We start from the raw sequence: 19,848 nt of genomic DNA, 5'->3' as shown, positions 1-19,848 counted from the left end.
AACCCCACAAAATCAGGCTTGAAAATCTGCTTTTGCCCAAACTGTTATTAATATAAAATCCTAGGGCTTTGTTGCCTTTGTGAATCTAATTTAATGACATTCAGGAAAATAGTATTATAGTGGTAAGTGGGTTAATAATAACCACATAGTTTATGTGACCCTCTACCACAGGAAAGAATGGAAAATAATATATTTGGAAAACCTTATAAAGCACCAAGACCGTTGAAGATAAATTAAGACTCTTTGGGTTGTTTAAATAAAAAATAAATCTATGTTGCTATATCCTTGTGGCTTTATCTCTCTGTCTATCCTCTAGGAAGCTTAGATAGTCTAGTTCTAGAGATGGGACATGAACACATATAACTGATGAAAGGCAGGAAGGAAATCCCTGACTTACGTGTGTATATATGACATATAAATCACCCTCCACAAAGAGCGACTGCATGAGCTTATTATATTCTTTCCCCGTTTTGGACCATTTGGAATGCTATTGTTGTGCTGTGTTGCATAAAGAATGGGTAATGTGCAAGTAGCCATATTCTTTACCTTTCTCTACATCTTTTATTAATTGTCCATGCTTTCCCAAACCGTGAGAGTAAGATCGAAAGAAAATTGTAAGTTTTATCTTAATGCATTGAAATAATAAGTTAATAATTATTGTCTCGTTCAGCTCAGGCAGCTATATTTTACCATAAATTAGGGAGCTTATAAACAGCAGAAGTTTATTTCCCACAGTTGTAGAAGCTGGAGGTCCAAAACTAAGGTGCCCACACGGTCAGGTTCAGTGTCAGGTGGGCATCTGCTTCCTGGTTCACAGACGGCCATTGTCTTACTGTGTCTCACGTGGCGGGAGAAGAAGCAGGCTTCCTCAGGGCTCCTGTAAGGACACTAATCCCATTCGTGATGGCTCCACCCTCATGAACTCGTCTAACTCTACCTTCCAAAGACTCCACCTCCTAATACCATCATAGAGGATAAAGTTTCAACATTTGAATTTTAGAGGAACAGAAACATCAAGATCATAACAATTATGTACTTCTGATTACGTACAAATCAATGAGAATAGCGATGATGCTTTACTTCCACCTTCTAATCAGTGATCACACACCTTTGCCCAGTTGCTCCTTCAAAGCAATATAATATACATCATCGTGCTTAGCCAGCCCAGAAGTCAGCTCACTATAGTCACCGCTGATAGAGTATTTCTGAACCAGTCTTTAGCTCCTGCCTTGCCCACTAACTAAACCGTATCATGATTTACAAATAAGTATGTTTTTTACCTTTTAGTTTTTCTTTCAGCCCCTTCTGTTTCCCCTTTTATATCCAGGTCACTGAAAATTTACAGGAGTTTATAATAATCTCACCATAATTCTCCTTCCCCACACTCTGTTGTGGCCTCGATGTCTTGTACATAGTGTGTTGTTAATGAATCAATACCACACAGTGTGAGCCACCTAATTCCCTCTGTCACAGTTGACCTCCCTGCAAACGTCCCACAGTGTGCCCCTTACCACAACTCACACTTGCCCTTCTCCCCCTTCCCTCCCATTCTCCTTGCGCTTCTGGTTCCCCTTCTCCCTGCATACACACAGATACCCAGTCTCTCCTCTCCATTCCATCCTTTATGTTGACACCCAGTGTCTTGTTATAAAATAAATTTGCCAGTAATATAAAATCCAAACAGCTTAGCTTGGTATAAGGCTTCCTTCATCATCTGGTTCCATCTAACTCTCACCAGCCCACTTTCCCCATCTTGACCTGTGTCCTCCTGTATATCCTACACTCCACCCATACTCGGTCCTTACCACTTCCTGATAATACTCCCTGATGGTCCCCCTGCCCCTCCCCCCTGCCTTTATCTTAGACATAGTTGAATTCAAATGTCTGGTCTCCAGTGAAGTCTTTCCAGACTTGCCCTGAGTTCCCTGCCTTCTCCTCTCTGCTCTCTTGCCCTTGGCTTATACTTCTTTCAAGCTCTTATTATTGTGTATTATAACCATCTGTTTATGCATTTACCCCGTGGACCAGATTATAAATTACTTGAAATAAAACCATGTCTTGTTCATTTTTTTCTTTCTTCATACCTGTCACAGTGCCCCATACTCAAACTTTATTATGTTTTATTTTTCTTATAGTTCACATTTATCATCATCAGAATGGATAATAATCAAATTCTCACAGAGCATTACTAAGATAAACACCCACTTATTCGATCACAGACAAATGTTGGTTTTAGCAGGAGAACCCATAAAGAGAGAGCTTTTGTGTATGCTTTTCTTTGAAAGTTAATAATTTTATTTATTTGAAGACATCAGTGTTTGGTGGCTTTTGTTTTGTTTTTTAATTTTTCTGTGACTCCCTAGAGAAAACCACAGCACGAGTTGAATTTCAGGTACTACATTATCAGCATTGATCATGTTACACAAAGAAATGTCCTTATGCTTTTCATAATATAATTTAAAGTTAATTTAACCCTGATCTTGATATTTGAAAAGATTATTGTTGGTTTTTTTTAATCATTGTATAGATGGTATGCATAAAAACTACAATGGTTTTTGTTTTCATTTTCTCCCAGTTGCTTAAAAAAAGGATAACAAAAAAAATACTTCTAGGGTCATAAAGCAGTTCATTTCTATATCAGGTATAATCCAAAGAAGCATAAGCCTCATGTTAGACATTGTGCATCAAACACAAGTTTGCCTGGAGTCAAGTTGTTTATGCCATCGTTATAGACAAGTAACACAGGTTGTCTTTGCATCCAATTTATTAAGAACTGTTATTCAGGTGCCACGTGTTACATATTTAAAACTTATTATCACGTTGTATATCGTCTCTTCATTGTGTTTAGTGATAGGTACAAAAGTAATTGATTTTTCTAAATTATGAAATAAGAGTATTAGTCTTTTATTATAAATCATGTAGTATAATTGCCATTGTGATCAAAAAGAAAAGTAGAAGATATTACATGATTTTTAACCAATACTGGCAACAACTTTTTTTTTTTGATTTGGGTATTTCTTAATAATATTCAGAAAAGGTTGATGAGTGGCATAGGCTTATAGATACAGCTCTACATATTTGTTTAATAATGATCTTGTGAACTACTGTTGATCCTGTAACCCATTTCTCTTAACCAGTTCTGGCAAGATAAGATTGAAAGTCTTATAAACATAAATTATCAAATAAAATGTTCAAGAAAAAGATTTGTCTTCTCTTTCCTTCCCCTCTCTTCCTTCTCTTCCTCTTATATAAAGAAAATCAAATGAAGAATAGAATTAGGTAATAAAATATTGAAATTAAGTGAAGAAATTGTTTAATTCAGTTCGTAGTTAACAAGTTTTATAATAGTTTTATTCAACTCATTTTTAAGGTGGTCTAATATGCCACGTTTTTATTCCTGGCAGGAACTAATTCCAGAGTTCTATTACCTACCAGAGATGTTTGTCAACAGTAACGGATACAATCTCGGAGTCAGAGAAGATGAAGTTGTAGTAAACGATGTTGGTCTTCCCCCCTGGGCAAAAAAACCCGAAGACTTTGTACGGATCAACAGGATGGTAAGAGAGATTTTGTTTTTGCTTGAGCAGTCATCAAGAAGTAAAAACATTCTGTTGCTTTCTTTTGTTTCTAACTATTGACAAATTGCCATTTAACATATATAAATACAAGGTTAAAATTTTAAGAAAAAAGGCAAGCATTTTACTATTGTCTTTTGACATTGTTCTTTATTGTGGAGTGGATTTTCCTTTCATGAAGACTAATAAAGGAATGGCAATTCAGTTACATTTGCTCCCTTAGGAGAAGACAATCAGATGAGCATCTGTTGACTAATATAAGATATTCTAAAATGCTTGAAATAAATGCCCATTTCTTATTTTTGTCTACCGGCTAAATCTGTACTCTTTTTTCACTCAGAAAATATTCAAAACAAAATAATTTACATTTAGAACATATTTGCATGCAAGAAATCGTAAGCTGTGAAACATACCTTAAAATGTAATATACTTGTGGGGCAGCTGCGTGGCTCAGTTGGTTAAGGATCTGATTTTTGATTTCGGTTCAGGTCATGATCTCAGGGTCCTGAGACTGAGTCCCTTGTGGGGCTCCGTGCTGGGTATGGAGCCTGCTTAAGATTCTCTCTGTCCCTCTCCCTCTGCCCCACACCCCCCCCCACGTGCACATGTATGCACACACAAGCGCATGTGTTCTCTCCTTCTCTCAAAAAAAAAAAAGTGTGTGTGTATGTGTGTGTATATATGTGTGTGTATATATATGTGTATATATATTTATATATATATATATATATATAATATACTTGTCTTTAAGAGAACACCCATCTAGTAAACATTCTTAGATTGAAAATGTCATTACTTTTTAAATCTGTGTGACAAATATGGCAGATATCTGGATGTTCAGATAAAATATGTGTAAATGAAATATTTGCATGTGGGAATTTTATAGATTTTGATATATTTTATCCATATTTAAGGAGATGTTAATCTCAGTGTGGTTATGGTATATGGAAATGAACCACTTTGCCAAACAACCTCCCTAGTATACTATTATTCTTAGTACATCGAGGAATTAAGAAAGTCATTGACTCAAAATATATTTTTAACTCTGTTTCACTTGCTCTCAATTTTTTCCAACTGTCTTGTAAATGTATTTATTTTGTTTTTACACCCAATTTATTTGAATCAGAATCCAAATAAAGTCCACATTTACAATGGGGTTCACATATTCCTTAGTCCATTTTTTTGGTAAGACCTACATAATTCACATATGTCACACAGATATAATTCACATACCATACAGTTCACCCAGGTAAAGTAAAAAAATAAATAAATAAATGGGTTTTAATTTATTCACAGAGTTGTACAGCCATTACCACAATCAATTATGAACATTTTTATCACCCCATAAAGAAGCCTAGTACCTTCAGCACCTTCCACCATTTTTCCCGGCCATCCTTAGGCAACTAGTAGCCTTTTCTGTCTCTAGACACTTACTTATCCTGGACATTTCACACAAACAGGATCATATAATATGTGATTCCTCCCTTTACCTCTGATTTTGTGTGTGTGTGTGTGTCTGTCTGTCTGTCTGTCTCTCTCCTTTTTCTGGAAGGGGGGACTTCGCTGTCAGTCCCATGCTCCCCTCAATTTTAAAACTATATTTTCTGTCTCTCAGAAATATTTTACTTTTAATATATTTTATTTTAAAGCTATTGCTGATGTGGTAAAAGTACTGTATATATAATCTGCAATCTGGTCTCCCCCTTTTGAGGGAATGTCATGTATTGCATTACTTATAGGTATGATTTCTCTCACTTTTCAATCTATAAATTGTACTTCCAGATATATGGAGTTATTATTTCATACTACGTCCTTGAATAACAGATTTCTTCAATTTACATTGTTTAATGTGAAGAATTTGTACTTCAGGAATGCATTATACTTCTAAAATCTGTACTTATCTTTAGAATTGGTCATCCAATTTCCATACTATCCTTACATATTTGAGTGATGGCTGTAATATCACTGTAAGGATACCAGATCTACAAATTCAACGCTAGAAACCTGCCACGTATCAGTATATTTGTAGAGCCCAGAACTGTGCCTGACACAAAGCCGTTGGTCAGTAAATGTCTGCTGAGTGAATGAATGAATCACCCAGGGATAATAATCTCAATGATTTTAATATATTGTCTAGTTTTGTCCAAACTGGTTAAACTGAATTCTCCCTCTGAAACTAACTATAAAACAAACAAACAAACAAACAAACTGAATGAATCCTTCACCAGGCCAACAAGGTAGCCAAAAATTGTTAGACTGGATTTTTCTCTTGTTCATGCTATTGCACCCAACCGATTAAACAGAAGTTTTCATGTAGGTGCTAATAATAAACACTGTATTGGAAAGAGTGTGACTTAGAGTTTAATAATTTCCTTCTCTTGAACCTGGGCTCTGCCATGTACTAGCTTCATTGCCCTGGGTAAATTGTGGCGCGTCTCTGGTCCTCACATTCCTCTTCAGTAAAACGTGGATAGATACCTTATACATGTTTTTTAAAAATCATTATCAAAAAAATCATTTGTTTTCAGTGTACAATTTAATGATTTTTGGTAAATTTACAGAGTGGTGTGACCATCACCACAATCTAATTTTAGAAAATTTCCACCATCTCAGAAGGATCATATGCCCATTTGCAGTCACTCCCCATGCCCACCTGCAGCCCCAGGCAACCACTAGTCAACTTTCTATCTCCATAGGTTTGCCTTTTCTGGACACTTTATAGAACCAGAACTGTGTGATAATGTGTTCTTTTGTGTTTGACTTCTTTCACTTGGCATTGTTTTTGAGATTAATGCACGTTGGAGCATACGTCAGTACTTTGCTCTTTTCCATAATGTTATTCCATGTATGGATAGGCCATGTTTTGTTGACCCAGTCACCAGTTGTTGAACATGTGGTTTCCACTCTTTGTTATAAATAAAGCTGCTATGAACATTCACATACCAGGCTCTATGTGGACATATGTTTTCATTGCTTTGGGGTATATACCCACAGTAGAATTGTTGAGTCATGGTAAACTTATGTTTAACTTTTTAAGAAATTACCTATTTTACAAAATAATTGTACCATCTTACATTGTTACTAAGGATGACTCTTTCAGTTTCTCTGTATCTTCACCAACACTTGTCATTGCCTGTTTGTTTGTTTGTTTGTTTATTATAACCATTCTAGTGGATATGAAGTAAAATTTCATTATAGTTTAATTTCCATTTTTCTAGTGACTAATGATGTTGAGTGTCTTTTTGTGTGCTTTTTAGATGCTAGAACATTTTTACATATATTTTAATAAAACATTAAATAGTGATTCATTATAGATACAACCTTTGTGTTCCTCATTAGTGAAAGAAGTTCATATGCCCCCCAGAATTAATAATTTTATTAATGATATGCCTAATTGAAAAAGAAAAGGCAGTTGTGCTTCTAAAAGCAAATCCCCAAAACAACATCGTACACAGAACTTCTTGAATATAGGGAAAGATAATTATTATGGATAAGAAACCATCAGGTAATTAGTACTCATATAAACTAATGAGGCAAGACCATACACACTTGACTAAATTTGCAGAAAAATCACAAAGCTTCATTCATCTAATATGATGGGTAGTAATATAATCCAACCAAATAAACATTCCAGATAAAGGAAGTTTCTAGATTTTTATTGCTAAGTGAAAACTTTTTTGGAGGTTTGTTATTTTTCTAAACTTTTTCACTACTTGGTTTCCTCTCCTCTTATACAAAAGAAGAAACTTCTCTTTATCATGAGTCCCCATTATTATTCTATGAAGGCTAGAATTCAATATCTGTTCTTTTTCAGCTATCCACACGCTTCCCTTTAGAGCCATACTGATTAGAATGTATTGCTTAAATTCCTCTCTAGTCTACAAAACCAGTTAATCAAACGTATCAAAGCCTTATGGTAAATGCGAGTCAGTCAAGTGCTAATTGGGGCCCCGAGAAAATGGAAACTTTGTAGCTTTGGTGGATTGACTATATCTTCTGCTTTAGCTTTCACTGGTCATTGGCTGATAAGGTCCAGTTTAGGAGTGAAGCTCTGAAAAATGAAGTGATAAAATTCAACCTTTAGTAAGTGGAATGTTACTATAGAGCATACCCAGTTTATACATCTCCTTACAGCTATATGACTTTCCTAGTACATTCTCCCTCTTTCCCTGGGATAGCTGCTCATGTTCGTTGTCTCTGCTGTCCTCATTCCAAGACTTACTGCTCACAACTGCTGCAAATCAGGATGTATATACCCTAATCTTAGGTAACTCACCCCATACTCCAGTGATGGTCCTGAGTCATCCCAATATGAGGGCTGACCAAGATACAATAATGGCAGTGATAGTCTGTATAACCGATGCCATTTTTGAGTGTTTATTCTTTGTCAGATATTATGCTAGAGCTTGAGGCACATTATTCAGGGGCATTATTTTTAATCCTCAAAAAGTCTTCTAGGAATTATCCTGAAACCCAGCGAGGTCAGTCATCTTGCCAGATATCACCTACTTATCAAAGTGGCAGTGTTCTTATCCACAGTGTCCAGGATAAGATGGTGACTTAAGGAGCTGTGGAAAGGGAGAAGGAAGGGAGACATGTCTTCTAACAAGAAGCCAGTACCTTGGGGTCAGCTGAAGAAAGGAAAGAAACAAATGGGAATTGATTCAAAACCAGTAGAGTGTTCCAGCCCCCACGGCCATACAGACCTGACTTTCTGGGATCCCATTTCTACCTCTTTCTCCCCCAGCCCTTACCCTGAAAGGCTCCCTTCCCAGCTGGTAAGACCTCTGCTTAGAGTTAAGGAAGTCCTAAGTTCCACTGCCCAGCAGTTGTGAGAGGAAGGCTATCCTTTAACTCTGCAGGTGGAGGAAAGGCAAAGTTTAGAGTCACACGCAGGATTTTAGAGCTTGCACAGACCTTTATTTGAGTAAGGAGACTGAAACCCAAAAAGGCCAAGTGGCTCACCCAAGGTCTTAACCCAAGTGCTCTTTCTAACTTACCATGACTGGCATTGCAAATTAGAACTCTGAATGCAATATCCCCTGTACCCATTGACCCACTGATCTCTAAAACTTTACCTGTATTTTGAATTAAATGTGGCTTTATAGATCAACTTGAGAATGAAGCAGATTAGACTAATGCTGTTCCCATTGCAATATCTGTTCCAAAATACTACAAGGAACTTTGGAATATAACCTAGCTGTTTTCTGTAAACTATTTATATCTATGCATGGATGACCCCCAAATACCTAATTTTGACTGAGACTTACAATTGAGTTTTAAGTTATTTAACTGAATTGATCATATGATCACCACAAAAGATTCTTTTAAAATCTCTTTTCCTTAGAAATACCTGCCTTTCACCAAATGGTTTCATATCATTTGGGTCCTAAGAGAATTTAGCAGATTGTTCATTGAAAGATACAGCCTGAGAAATGATTGTGAGTGACACTGTAAAGACAAGCTAAACTCTAAAATAGATTTTCCCTCTTAACTTTAAGAAAGAACAAAATTCATGAATACTTTTCAGTAATAAATTATTTTATATTTATAACTGCTCACAATACTTCTATTGCATCTAAATAAAATACAAGAAATAATTTACTTCTGATACTAACCTTACCAGTTACTATCAGGTGACTGATAATTAATCACCTGACTTCTGTTTATATGCCTCCTATATCCTGTCTTTCTATCAACTTAAGTGCTGCTGAGCAAACTTTAAGACAAAATGCAGTGCTTCTGGGGTGCCTGGGTGACTCAGTTAGGCGTCTGCCTTCAGGTCAGGTCATGATCCTGTGGTCCTGGGATAGAGTCCTGCGTCGGGCTTCCTGCTCTATGGGGAGTCTGCTTTTCCCTCTGCCCCTCCTCCCACTCGTTCTCTCAATCTCTTTCTCTCTCTCTCTCTCAAATAATAAATAAATAAATAAAATCTTTTTTAAAAGTTCAGTGCTTATTTAAAATGAATCTCACTATTTGCTGTCACTGTAAATACATATTTATCAAGTTAAGTGTGTCGTCAAGCCAAGTACATATAGCGTGCTAGGAACTATAAAGAGTGCATGTAATATGGTGAATTAACTGTCCCTCAAAGACTTGCCCTCACATATTCAAAAGAATTAAGTTTTATAACTGACTAAAATATGAGGGATAAATACTTGTGCATTTCTGAAAATATCATAAAACATTTTCAGAAATGCATCGTATTTATTTGTAGTTCTTTTTTTAATTGAGGTATAATTGACATATAACATATTCTTATTTACATATTACATATTTATATATTACATGTTATATGTTACATATTTATTATATTAACACATTCCAACTTGTTTTTGTAAAGAAATGAGAGAAGCAAGTCACTGGGGTTTTTCTCTATTCTAAACCAAAGTCCTGTTATCTTATAGGCATTAATGAGTCAGTTAAGACTTTAACTAAATCTTTACTCCATGGGGTGAAATACTTTACCAAAAATTCTGCCTATTTGCAAAAAATCAAAGTCTTGGTTCTCTGCAGCACCAGGATGCAGTGCCGGGTTAGATCGACCATATGTAGGCAGTGTCTGCTAGCACGGACTGGCTGGCTTGAGAAGTGTCTATCCCCCCTGCCTTCTTTGCCTGAGATTTCCTTGAAGGGACCCTGCAGGACGGGAAGGGAAGGCTGCCGTGGTGTCAACAAGGCTCTGCCTCTGTAGCCGCCATTCTCGGTTGCGTCAGAATTAGAGCTAACGGAAAAATGGTTGGAAAGTTGGAGAAATGAATGAACAAATGCATAAAAATTGATTGATTCATCTACTTTTTCTCCAGATAAGTCTTTCTCCTATCATTTCAAAAAACATCTTTAATAAAGCATAACCTTGAGAACTATTTCAAGAATCAAAAAAAAAAAAAAAAGAATTAGAGCTAACGGGCAGTGGGACGTGCCGCCCCTGAGACCAGTGCCCGGCAGCAGATCTCTCAAAGGACGTCTTAGGAAGAGCAGTTGTGTGTCTCCGCAGCTGCTCTCCTCCCTCAGTGTCCCCTGAGCTGCTGTCCTTAGCTCACCATTGCCCCTCACAGGACCCTCTGCTCCAACTTCCGGTCAGTTTTCCCATCATACTGATGGGAAATGACCACACTGATGTCATGCAGAAATCATGTCAGGCCTCTGTGCTAACACTAGGAAGCTTCATCAGTCATGTGCCTAGCTCTCATTTTTTTTCCTACTGAAGGAATCGTTATCTGATGACTATTAACTCTAATATACAAAGCCTGAGTGGTAACAGAAAATACAGAAGGGCTTAAATTTTCCACAAATTCCATGAATACAGCCTTCATTCTTTCATATTGTTTTGTAACATTTAAAGTTTCTAACTTTGTACCAGCTGGGTAGCTCATATAGGATTTAGTTCTTAGGAAATAGGTTTAGAGAAAATGTGCTCTAGTGTATGTATAATTTGGGCTGGGATTATCTTCAGTTATTTGAAGGGGTTCTTTGTAATGAGCCTAAAGTATAAAATGAAAATGTCATCTATCCCAAAGAAATGACATTCGCAGTGGTAAAAAAAACATTCATCTCTTTGTATGGATTAGTATTCTATATCCGTGAGCATTGCCTCCTTCTTCTTTCAAGCCATCATTAAGGAATTCAAGGCAAAGAAGACAAAAGTAATATTATAAAAAGGGATGATATCATTGATGATCAATCAGTTTTATTATCTCATGGCAGCAACTGAAAAGGTATTTGATACATTTTGTAGAAAATTTTTGTATGTCTACAACCTAATTTCCTTCTCTTATTTTTAAAAATGAGATAGTACTTTGATTTTTAAGGACATACTTTTTTTTGGTTAATTGGTTTTCTGATTATGGGAAATAATATATGTATAATTAATTACAGTCATTTATACTTTTGTAAATACAGGGACAAGGATTATGTTTTACTGAAGAACTGTGAAATCCAAAATTCGGTCTCATTAGAAAAACTGGAAAACTGATATGGACACTTTGGGTAGACATTTCAATAAATTCTAAGTGCATTGAGTTCATACATCAAGAATTGGTTTAATTTACCCACACCCAGCTAGGCTGATTACAACCGACTCACTCATGAAACATTAATAAAGCACTGTGTTCAGTTCTAACATGATTATAATCTGACCTCGCCACAAAGGACAGAAATAGAAAGTATCTCTGATAACATTACCCTAATGCTGGGTTCATCAATCATAATCTGCCCTTTTTTAAAATTTGTTTTAGAACAAGGCCTTTCACGGATGTGCACTGATAATCTCCTCCGGCCCTCAGCCCAGCAGATCCCTGGTGCTCCTGGACCAGATGCAGAACATTCTCCGTCTGCGGAGCAGAGCACAGTGCACTGAGGCAGAGAAAGCAGAACCCAATGTGGTTTTGCTGTTGCTGTATTACATCCTTTATACGATTTTCATATTTTAAAGAAAAAGTCCCTTTTTGATGGGTAACAATTTGCATTTGGGGTATATTTTTATACTAAAAAGCACATCCTGCTCTGCAAAGAATTTTCCAGAAACGAGAACGTGTGGAAGCGTTCTGCAGCAAACTCAAAATACTGAGACACAGATCTTGTGTTTAGGTGCATGCCCCGCCACATGTCAGCTCTGACGCCTTGGACAAACAAGGCACCCTTAATCTCTTGGCGCTTCAGGGTCCTCCTTCTCCCTGAAACTGGGGATCTGTTTATTCCACAAATCTTTGAGCCAGCCCTGAGGAAGGCATTATGGAAAACACGAAGAAGAATTGAACATGGATCCCACTCGAAAGAAAGCTAAAGTAGAAAAATTCCTTCTTTTATCCCAGTCACGAAGGGCCTGTTACACAGTTCACGCTGCTCTGGGCTCTGAACACACGAACATGAGCAACACAGTGAGTGGCCCTCGGGAGCTCACACTCTCGTTAGGAACATCGACAAGTACACATCAGTCCCAGCAAACGCTGGTAGCTACTGTAATCCGTTCATTCAACAGATAATTATGGAGTGTTCCAGGCGCTGTTTCATGTGTTTGGAGTATACCGCTGACACGGACAAAGACCCCTGCCCTCATAGAGCTTACTTTTGATCAAAGGGAAACAGACAATAAAATAGTAAATAAGTAAAATATGTAGTATGTTAGAAAGTAATCAATACTATGGGGGAGAAAAGTAGTGGAAGGTAAGGGAATGGGGAATACTAAGGGTGGGTGGTCAGGATCCCCTCACTGTGAAGGTGAGATTTGCATTAAGACCGGAAGGAAGCGAGAGAGTGGACCGGAAGTGTCTTGGGGAAAGACCGTTGCAGGCAGAAGGGCCGTCTGGAGCAAAGGCCCTGAGACAGGGATGTGCTTCCCGGGGAAGCCAAGGGGCTGGGGTGGAGTGAGCAGCGGGCGCCTAATAGAAGACCGAGCAGCAGTGAGGCCAGATCACATAAGGCCTTGAAGGCCATCGTAAGCACTTTGCATCTTTACGCTGAGTGAAATAGAGTCATCGCAGTGTCGGAGCAGAAGCGTGCCGTGATCTTACTTATATTTCGCAATCATCGTTCTGGCTGCCGTGTTAGTTATGAAGTGTTGAGGCACAGGGTGGAAGCAGGTTTTATGAGAGATGATGGTGGCTTGGGCCAGGGCAGTAGCAGCGAAGGTCGTAAGAAGTAAATCAATGACTATTACTCAGCCATCAAAAAAGAATGAAATCTTGCCATTTGCGACGACGTGGATGGAACTAGAGGGCATTATTACGCTAAGCGAAATCAGAGACAAATACCATTTCACTCATATGTGGAATTTAAGAAACAAAACAGATGAACATACGGGAAGGGAAGAAAAAATAAAATAAGATGAAAACAGAGAGGGAGACAAACCATAAGAGACTCTTAACTATAGGGAAGAAACCGGGTTACTGGAGGAGACGTGGGTAGGGAATGCGGTAACTGGGTGACGGGCATTAAGAAGGGCACTTGATGTGATGAGCACTGGGTGTTATATGCAACTGGTGAATCACTAAATTCTACCTCTGAAACTAATAATACAGTATATGTTAACTAAATTGAATTTAAATTTAAAAAATTTTTAAAGAAAAAAATAATAAATATAGTAAAGTTCAAGCCAACGGCCTCTCTCTGCAGCTTCCTAGCTGTGGCCATTTTCCCTCAGATTTCTCTAGTCTTATAGAGGCAAGTAAGTGGTAGGGGACAAGTGTGGCGAGTGGTGACGGATAGAGCAGCAGAGATCCATCATTACATTTAGTAATTTCTGCTCGAAATGGGCTGGGGTGGGACGTTTAGTGCCTGCTGTCAGCTTAAGAGTTTGAGCAGCAGGAAAAGCCCAAGTTGACATGTTTATCTCCCACTGGATTGTGATATTTTTGAGGACATGGAATCTTTATTCATCTGTATATTCTCCAAGGCCAGTTTCTAGCACAGGGTAGATAGATGGTCAGTAATTTGGGGCTGGAGAGAGATTAGAGAATTTTCACCTTGCTTATTTGCATTGCAATGGGACATGCTCCTAGAGATCAGAGCTTTTGTCTTGTTTATCATAGTATCTCTGGGGCCTAAAATAACTGTCTGGCATTTAATAGATGCTTCATCTTGAATGAATGGGTGAACGAATGGCTGTTGCCTTTTTGTGAAATCCTCTTTCCCCAGCTATCTTTATAGTTCACTTCCTCATGTGGTCCTTAATTGTCACAAACTCAAAGAAGCCTTCTCTGACCACCTCCTCCAAAATAGCAGTCCCCTCCCCATCCATACATACTCCTTAACTTTCTGTCCTACCTTTCTCTTTTCTTTAGCACTTACCCACCTTCTGGCATACTCTGTATCTTACTAATTATCTGGGGTTGTATTGATCTCCCCCCACTACAATGTAAACCCTGCATAGCAGGGCTTTTGGTTTCTCTTATTCACTGCTATAACCCGAAAATCTAGAACAGTATCAGCGCATAGCAGATGCTCAGTCAATATTCGCTGAACGAATGAATGAGCTTCTTTCCCACTCCTGACATTTCTTCCTTCTTGTTACCTACACATCTTTCCCATTGCTTAATTAGTTAGCCAATAATATTTATCAAATATTTACTATTTAATACGAGGTTAGGAACTATGACAAATGGAAAAGAAGCATTAGATATGATCCCTATCTTCAAAATGCTTATATTCTAATTGAGGATACAGTATTGCAAGTTTGAAACAAGTGCTAATTGGTAATAACCCCCATTTGTTTGTATAGCTCTTTCCAATTTATATGCAAATTGATTTTCACAAGTAAATGTGTGTACATTATCTTACTCCATTAAACAGGAGGGTACTGATTTCAAGTGTCACAGAAATTCATAGAAGAATTCATAGCGTGTGAGCTGGAGAACTCAGGAAGCAAACCTTGCCCTTGAGTCAGAAGGGTGGCTAAGACCTGAACAAGAAGCAGGAGGATGAAATGGTTTCATAGGGGATAAAGGAGCAACAGAGGCTCAAAGGTTGTAATAGCTGCTATGTGTGAGGGGCTGTGAATTGTCTGTGCTACTTGGAGCCAAGGATGTATATCCGGAAGTCCTAAGACCTAGTGAGGGAGGGTGGGATCAAGGTTTGAAAAGGCCTTAGGGGTCAGGTAAAGTTTACTCTAATGTTTTGCTGGAAGGACCACGTGAGTGTGATGGTTTCAGAAGTCTGTTGCCCCAGCAGGAGGCAAGATAGGTTGGATTAGCCAGATCGGAGAAAGAGGCTGATGTATGTTGCAGTCGCCCAAGTGGAGAGCAGTGAGCGCTAAGACCAGGGTGGGGCTAGTGGGACTGGAAAAGAATCCTCTGGATTATACATCCAGTAAGCAATCAAGTCATAGAATAAACCCCCTACAGAAGCAGTAATGCAAAGATTTCTGATTGTCTGCTTGACTCTATGCAACTCTCTTTAGAGAATTTTTTTCAGTATCAGAAGCAGATTTTTGAAGCAATAAGAGAAAAGACTTGAAAGTATTCTTGCTCTAGTCTAGAAGAGGAGATGGAAATTCAGTATTCTCAAATAAAAAGAATTCAGGAGAAAACAAATATTCTTTCCACAGAGTTAATTCCACTAGCCTAGTTTCCTTCTTTGTAAGTTCAAAGATGCTTTATCCTAAACCTGCTAGAGAAAGAATTCTCTAGCATCTAATACCCATGGGACAATATGGAAATTAGAATTAGGTAACTATTATCCATCTAAGAGATATCCTCTCTGGTTTAAATCTCACTCTTTATTTCCTTCCTCCCAGATCCCCAGGGTAGAATTATGGATTGGGAATTGGTTTATCTAGGCTTAAAGCAATTGCTTCTGCTTTTAGATATGCAAGTAGAGGGTAAAGAAAGCTATTAAGACCATTATAACCCTAATAGCTTAGTAATCAAGTATTTCTTTATATTTTTCCATTGTAAGTATTTGCAATAAAATCTTGTTTCAGAGTCCAAAATGGGTTTGTACAAGAAAACATAGTTCTATAAAGAACAAATAAGCAGATAGCATGTTTCAGTAATAGATTGACACTACTTAGAGTACAGTTAAGTCTCAGTGTCACGCTTTAGCTTGAGATTGGTCTTTATGCTTTCATTATGGGGTATCTCAAATTCGATTCTCAGGTATGCATTTGATTTAGAATCAGGGTTGGCTTTTAGATGTTCTAACTGGATTTTCTTTTTTCTCCGCACAGTGACTAGCAAGACAGTCTATAAGACACTGTCTGTTGAATCTGCTACCTTTTTCTTTGTCATTTAATTTTATAATCCCCCCCAAAAAAAACCTAGGGCAAAATTATTTAAACAATTAATTGTTCATTGATTCACTCTGCTGCCTCTCTAACATATAGAATAGGATAGGATAAATAACTATAGACTTAGAGATTTTTTAAATTGAATTAAAGATTATTGTAAACAAATATGAACTAATAATTTTTTAAGCTGAGATGAAATAAATACTGAGAAAAATATATAAAAGGTTGGAATTGGCACCAAAAGAAATAGAGACTTAAAAGCCTTAAATTTAAATGGTAAAATCTTCCATCTCCAAATTATCCAAGGCCATATTATTTTACAGGTAAATTCTACCGAATTTTCAAGAAGTAATAAAGTCCTTTCTTAGGAAGTATTTGCAGAAAACATGGCAAGCCATCCATGAGGCTACTGTGATCTTGATTCCAAAAGTAGTTAAAGGGAGAAAAAAAAGAATAAAAAAATAGGGCCATTTCATGTATAGACATAAATACAAAAATTCTATGTAAAATATTACCTAACAGCCCCCAAATTATATATATAGATATGTAATATTTGTGAGTGTATATATATAATGTAATGTGTGAATGCGTGTGTATATATATGTTATATATGTATATATATAAAATTTGTGAGTTTGTATATTTGTGTTACAAAAAAACTAACTATTTAAGATTAGGAAAAAGACAAAGGTGCTTCATATCACCACTATTGTTTAATGTAGTCCTCAAAGTTAAGAACAATTCTATAAGAATTCTATAAGAAAAAATAAAGAAGCTATGACTAATAAGACTTGCCAGAAACAAAATCAGCTTAAATCAGTGGCATTTTTTGGGCGCCTGGGTGGTTTAGTCCTTAAGTGTCTGCCTTCGGCTCAGGTCCTGATCCCAAGGTTCTGGTATCGAGCCCTGCATCGGGCTCACTGCTCAGCGGGAAGCCTGCTTCTCCCTCTCCCACTCCCCCTGCTTGTGTTCCCTCTCTCACTGTCTCTCTGTCAAATAAATAAATAAATAATTTTTTTAAAAAAATCAGTGGCATTTTTTTACATCATCAGTAACCAAATATGAAATGTAATTTTAGAAATGTTATAAATGCATCAAAACTTGTAGACTGTCTGGGAATTAACCAAAAACTCCCACATCCTTTATGGAGAAAATATTAATTTTTAACTCTAATAAAATACATAGAAAATAACCTATACAGGGGCGCCTGGGTAGCGCAGTCGTTAAGCGTCTGCCTTCGGCTCAGGGCGTGATCCCGGCAATCTGGGATCGAGCCCCACATCAGGCTCCTCCGCTGGGAGCCTGCTTCTTCCTCTCCCACTCCCCCTGCTTGTGTTCCCTCTCTCGCTGGCTGTCTCTCTGTCACATAAATAAATAAAATCTTTAAAAAAAAAAAGAAAGAAAGAAAGAAAGAAAATAACCTATACAAGTAAAGAGACATTCTAGGACCTTGGATGGGAAAACCTAATATCAATTTTCCCAAATGAACCCATAAATTTATGGGACTCCTAATCACAATTATTTTGATGTATCTGTATGCACTTGCTGTAAAAGTTATAGGGAAGAATAAAGGTCCAGAAATAGCTGCATTGACTGAAAAAGAATAAATCCACCAAGTATAAAAATATATGAGAAATAAAGATAATTTAGGGTAACAATAGAAATAAAAAGAGTGGAAAGAGCTGGAGACTCACACATATCTAGATGGATGGATAGATGGATAGAGAGATGGACAGGGAAAAGAGAAAGGAAGGAAGGAAAGAGAGAGGGATGATAGGAGAGAAAGAAAGAAAAAGGTACCTTGCAACCCTTTTATTAGTTGTAATAAGTTGGCTGCCGATTGTATTGCTTTTTCTAGGTGGATTATCACATCTGTAAATACTAGCAGTTTTATAGCTTTGTTTCAAATATACACACACTAATGATGGCTGAGGAAAGGTGTGTTTATTTAATAGACAGCACTGGAAAAACTGACTTACTGTATAAACAAAAATACTGGATCCCTATTTAATATCACATACGAGTGAAAGTAGACTCTAGGTGAATTAAAGACGAATATATGAAAAGTAAAGCGATAAATATAAAGCTAATACATCAAAATTATAGAAAGTGATCTTTGTAATTTCAAAACAAAATCCCAAGAGCATAAAAACAGAGAGAAAAAAATAGTTGATTAGCTCAAACTTAAGACTATTCAACAAAGAACAACATGGATAAAGTTCATAGACATGACATTTGGAAGCATGCATTTGCAATGTTTAAAACCAACAAGGAACTATTACCTAAAATATATAAAGAACTTCTGCAAAATAACAACACAAAGACAGGAAGCTCTGTAAAAAGATGAGCAAAGGATGTGAGCAAGAAATTTACAGAAGAAGAAACCCAAAAGGCTGTGTAAAAAAGATGTCAAATTCCTTATTGATCAGAGGAATACAAATTAAAACAATGAGATATTGTTTCATTATTACACTGGCTAAATTAGAAACCTGGATCATATTAAGAGTCAATGGGTTGTGGACATATAGAATCTTACATGCACTGCTGGAGGGAGTGGAGACACAGCTGGGCACTGATGACCGCCGAGTCGTTAAGTCTGCACACATCCACTTCAGGGATACAGCAGTCCTGCTCCAGCTTATGAGTCCCAGAGAAATTCTCACAAAGATCCAAAAAGAGAGGCAAGAGAGGACATTCATCACAGCATTGTGTCGTAGGGAGTTAGAGGCCGTCCAGTGCTCCTTGCTGGGGGCAGTTCTGTTAGGCCACTAGAAGCAATGGACTTCCCATACACGCAGCGACATAGGCTGATCTTAAAAAGCAATGCTACCTGGAATAAGTAAGAAACTAAATGAAATCTATAACCCCGTACCATTTTTATGAATCAAAAATACATACACAAATATGTATACATACATATAGCGAGTAATATTTTATAAAAACACATGCAAACAAAAGGAGAAACATCAAATACATTACAGATGTTGCCTCTGGCAGAGGAGGGAAATGGAAGTAGTGGATGGAGATAAAAGAGAACAAATCTATTTTTAAAATTCAAAGTAGTGAAAAGTCATTATTCCCTGTACTTCTCACAACTGCATTGGCATTTTATTCAATAATTATTTTACTCTAACAGAATAATAATAAATTTCATCAATACTTTCCAAATATGTCTGGTGGTATAAATAAAATTTGTTTGAAATGGTTGCTGCTTAAGTGATTATGTGATGGTGTTGGTAAAATCTTCCTTTATTTATTTTTTTAAAGGTTTATTTATGTATTTGAGAGAGAGCGTGTGAGAGTGGGGGGGAGGGAGAGAATCTTCAAGCCGACTCCCTGCTGAGCAGGTAACCATTGGCGGGGCTAGATCTCAGAACCCATGAGATCATGACCTGAGCCAAAACCAAGAGTCTGTCACCCAACCGACAGAGCCACCCAGGCGCCCCTAAAATCTGCTTTAATTAATGTATCTGACTTCACTACTATTTTGAATTCCCATGAATACATTTGGACAATAGCTACTCCATAATTTTTCAGTTTTCATCCTTT

The 19,848-nt window shown here is 37.2% G+C and overlaps 1 protein-coding gene across 9 annotated transcripts in view; it reads left to right on the top strand.

The window, feature by feature from the left end:
- The window catches only part of NBEA (neurobeachin), a 662,067-nt gene that overhangs the window by 598,236 nt on the left and 43,983 nt on the right, over nt 1–19,848 (top strand). For all 9 annotated transcript variants that reach the window (XM_087865187.1, XM_045796974.2, XM_045796975.2 and 6 more), the window contains one exon: nt 3,405–3,557. In XM_087865187.1, the coding sequence (XP_087721313.1) occupies nt 3,405–3,557 (153 nt within the window). The remainder of the gene's footprint in view (nt 1–3,404; nt 3,558–19,848) is intronic.

The sequence above is a fragment of the Ursus americanus genome, chromosome 10 (genome assembly GCF_024610735.1).
Source record: "Ursus americanus isolate L20-20 chromosome 10, mUrsAme1.1.p, whole genome shotgun sequence".
Taxonomy (NCBI): Eukaryota; Metazoa; Chordata; class Mammalia; order Carnivora; family Ursidae; genus Ursus; species Ursus americanus.
Note: the sequence above shows the minus strand (reverse complement) of the source record. Positions and strands in the feature narration are given on the sequence as shown.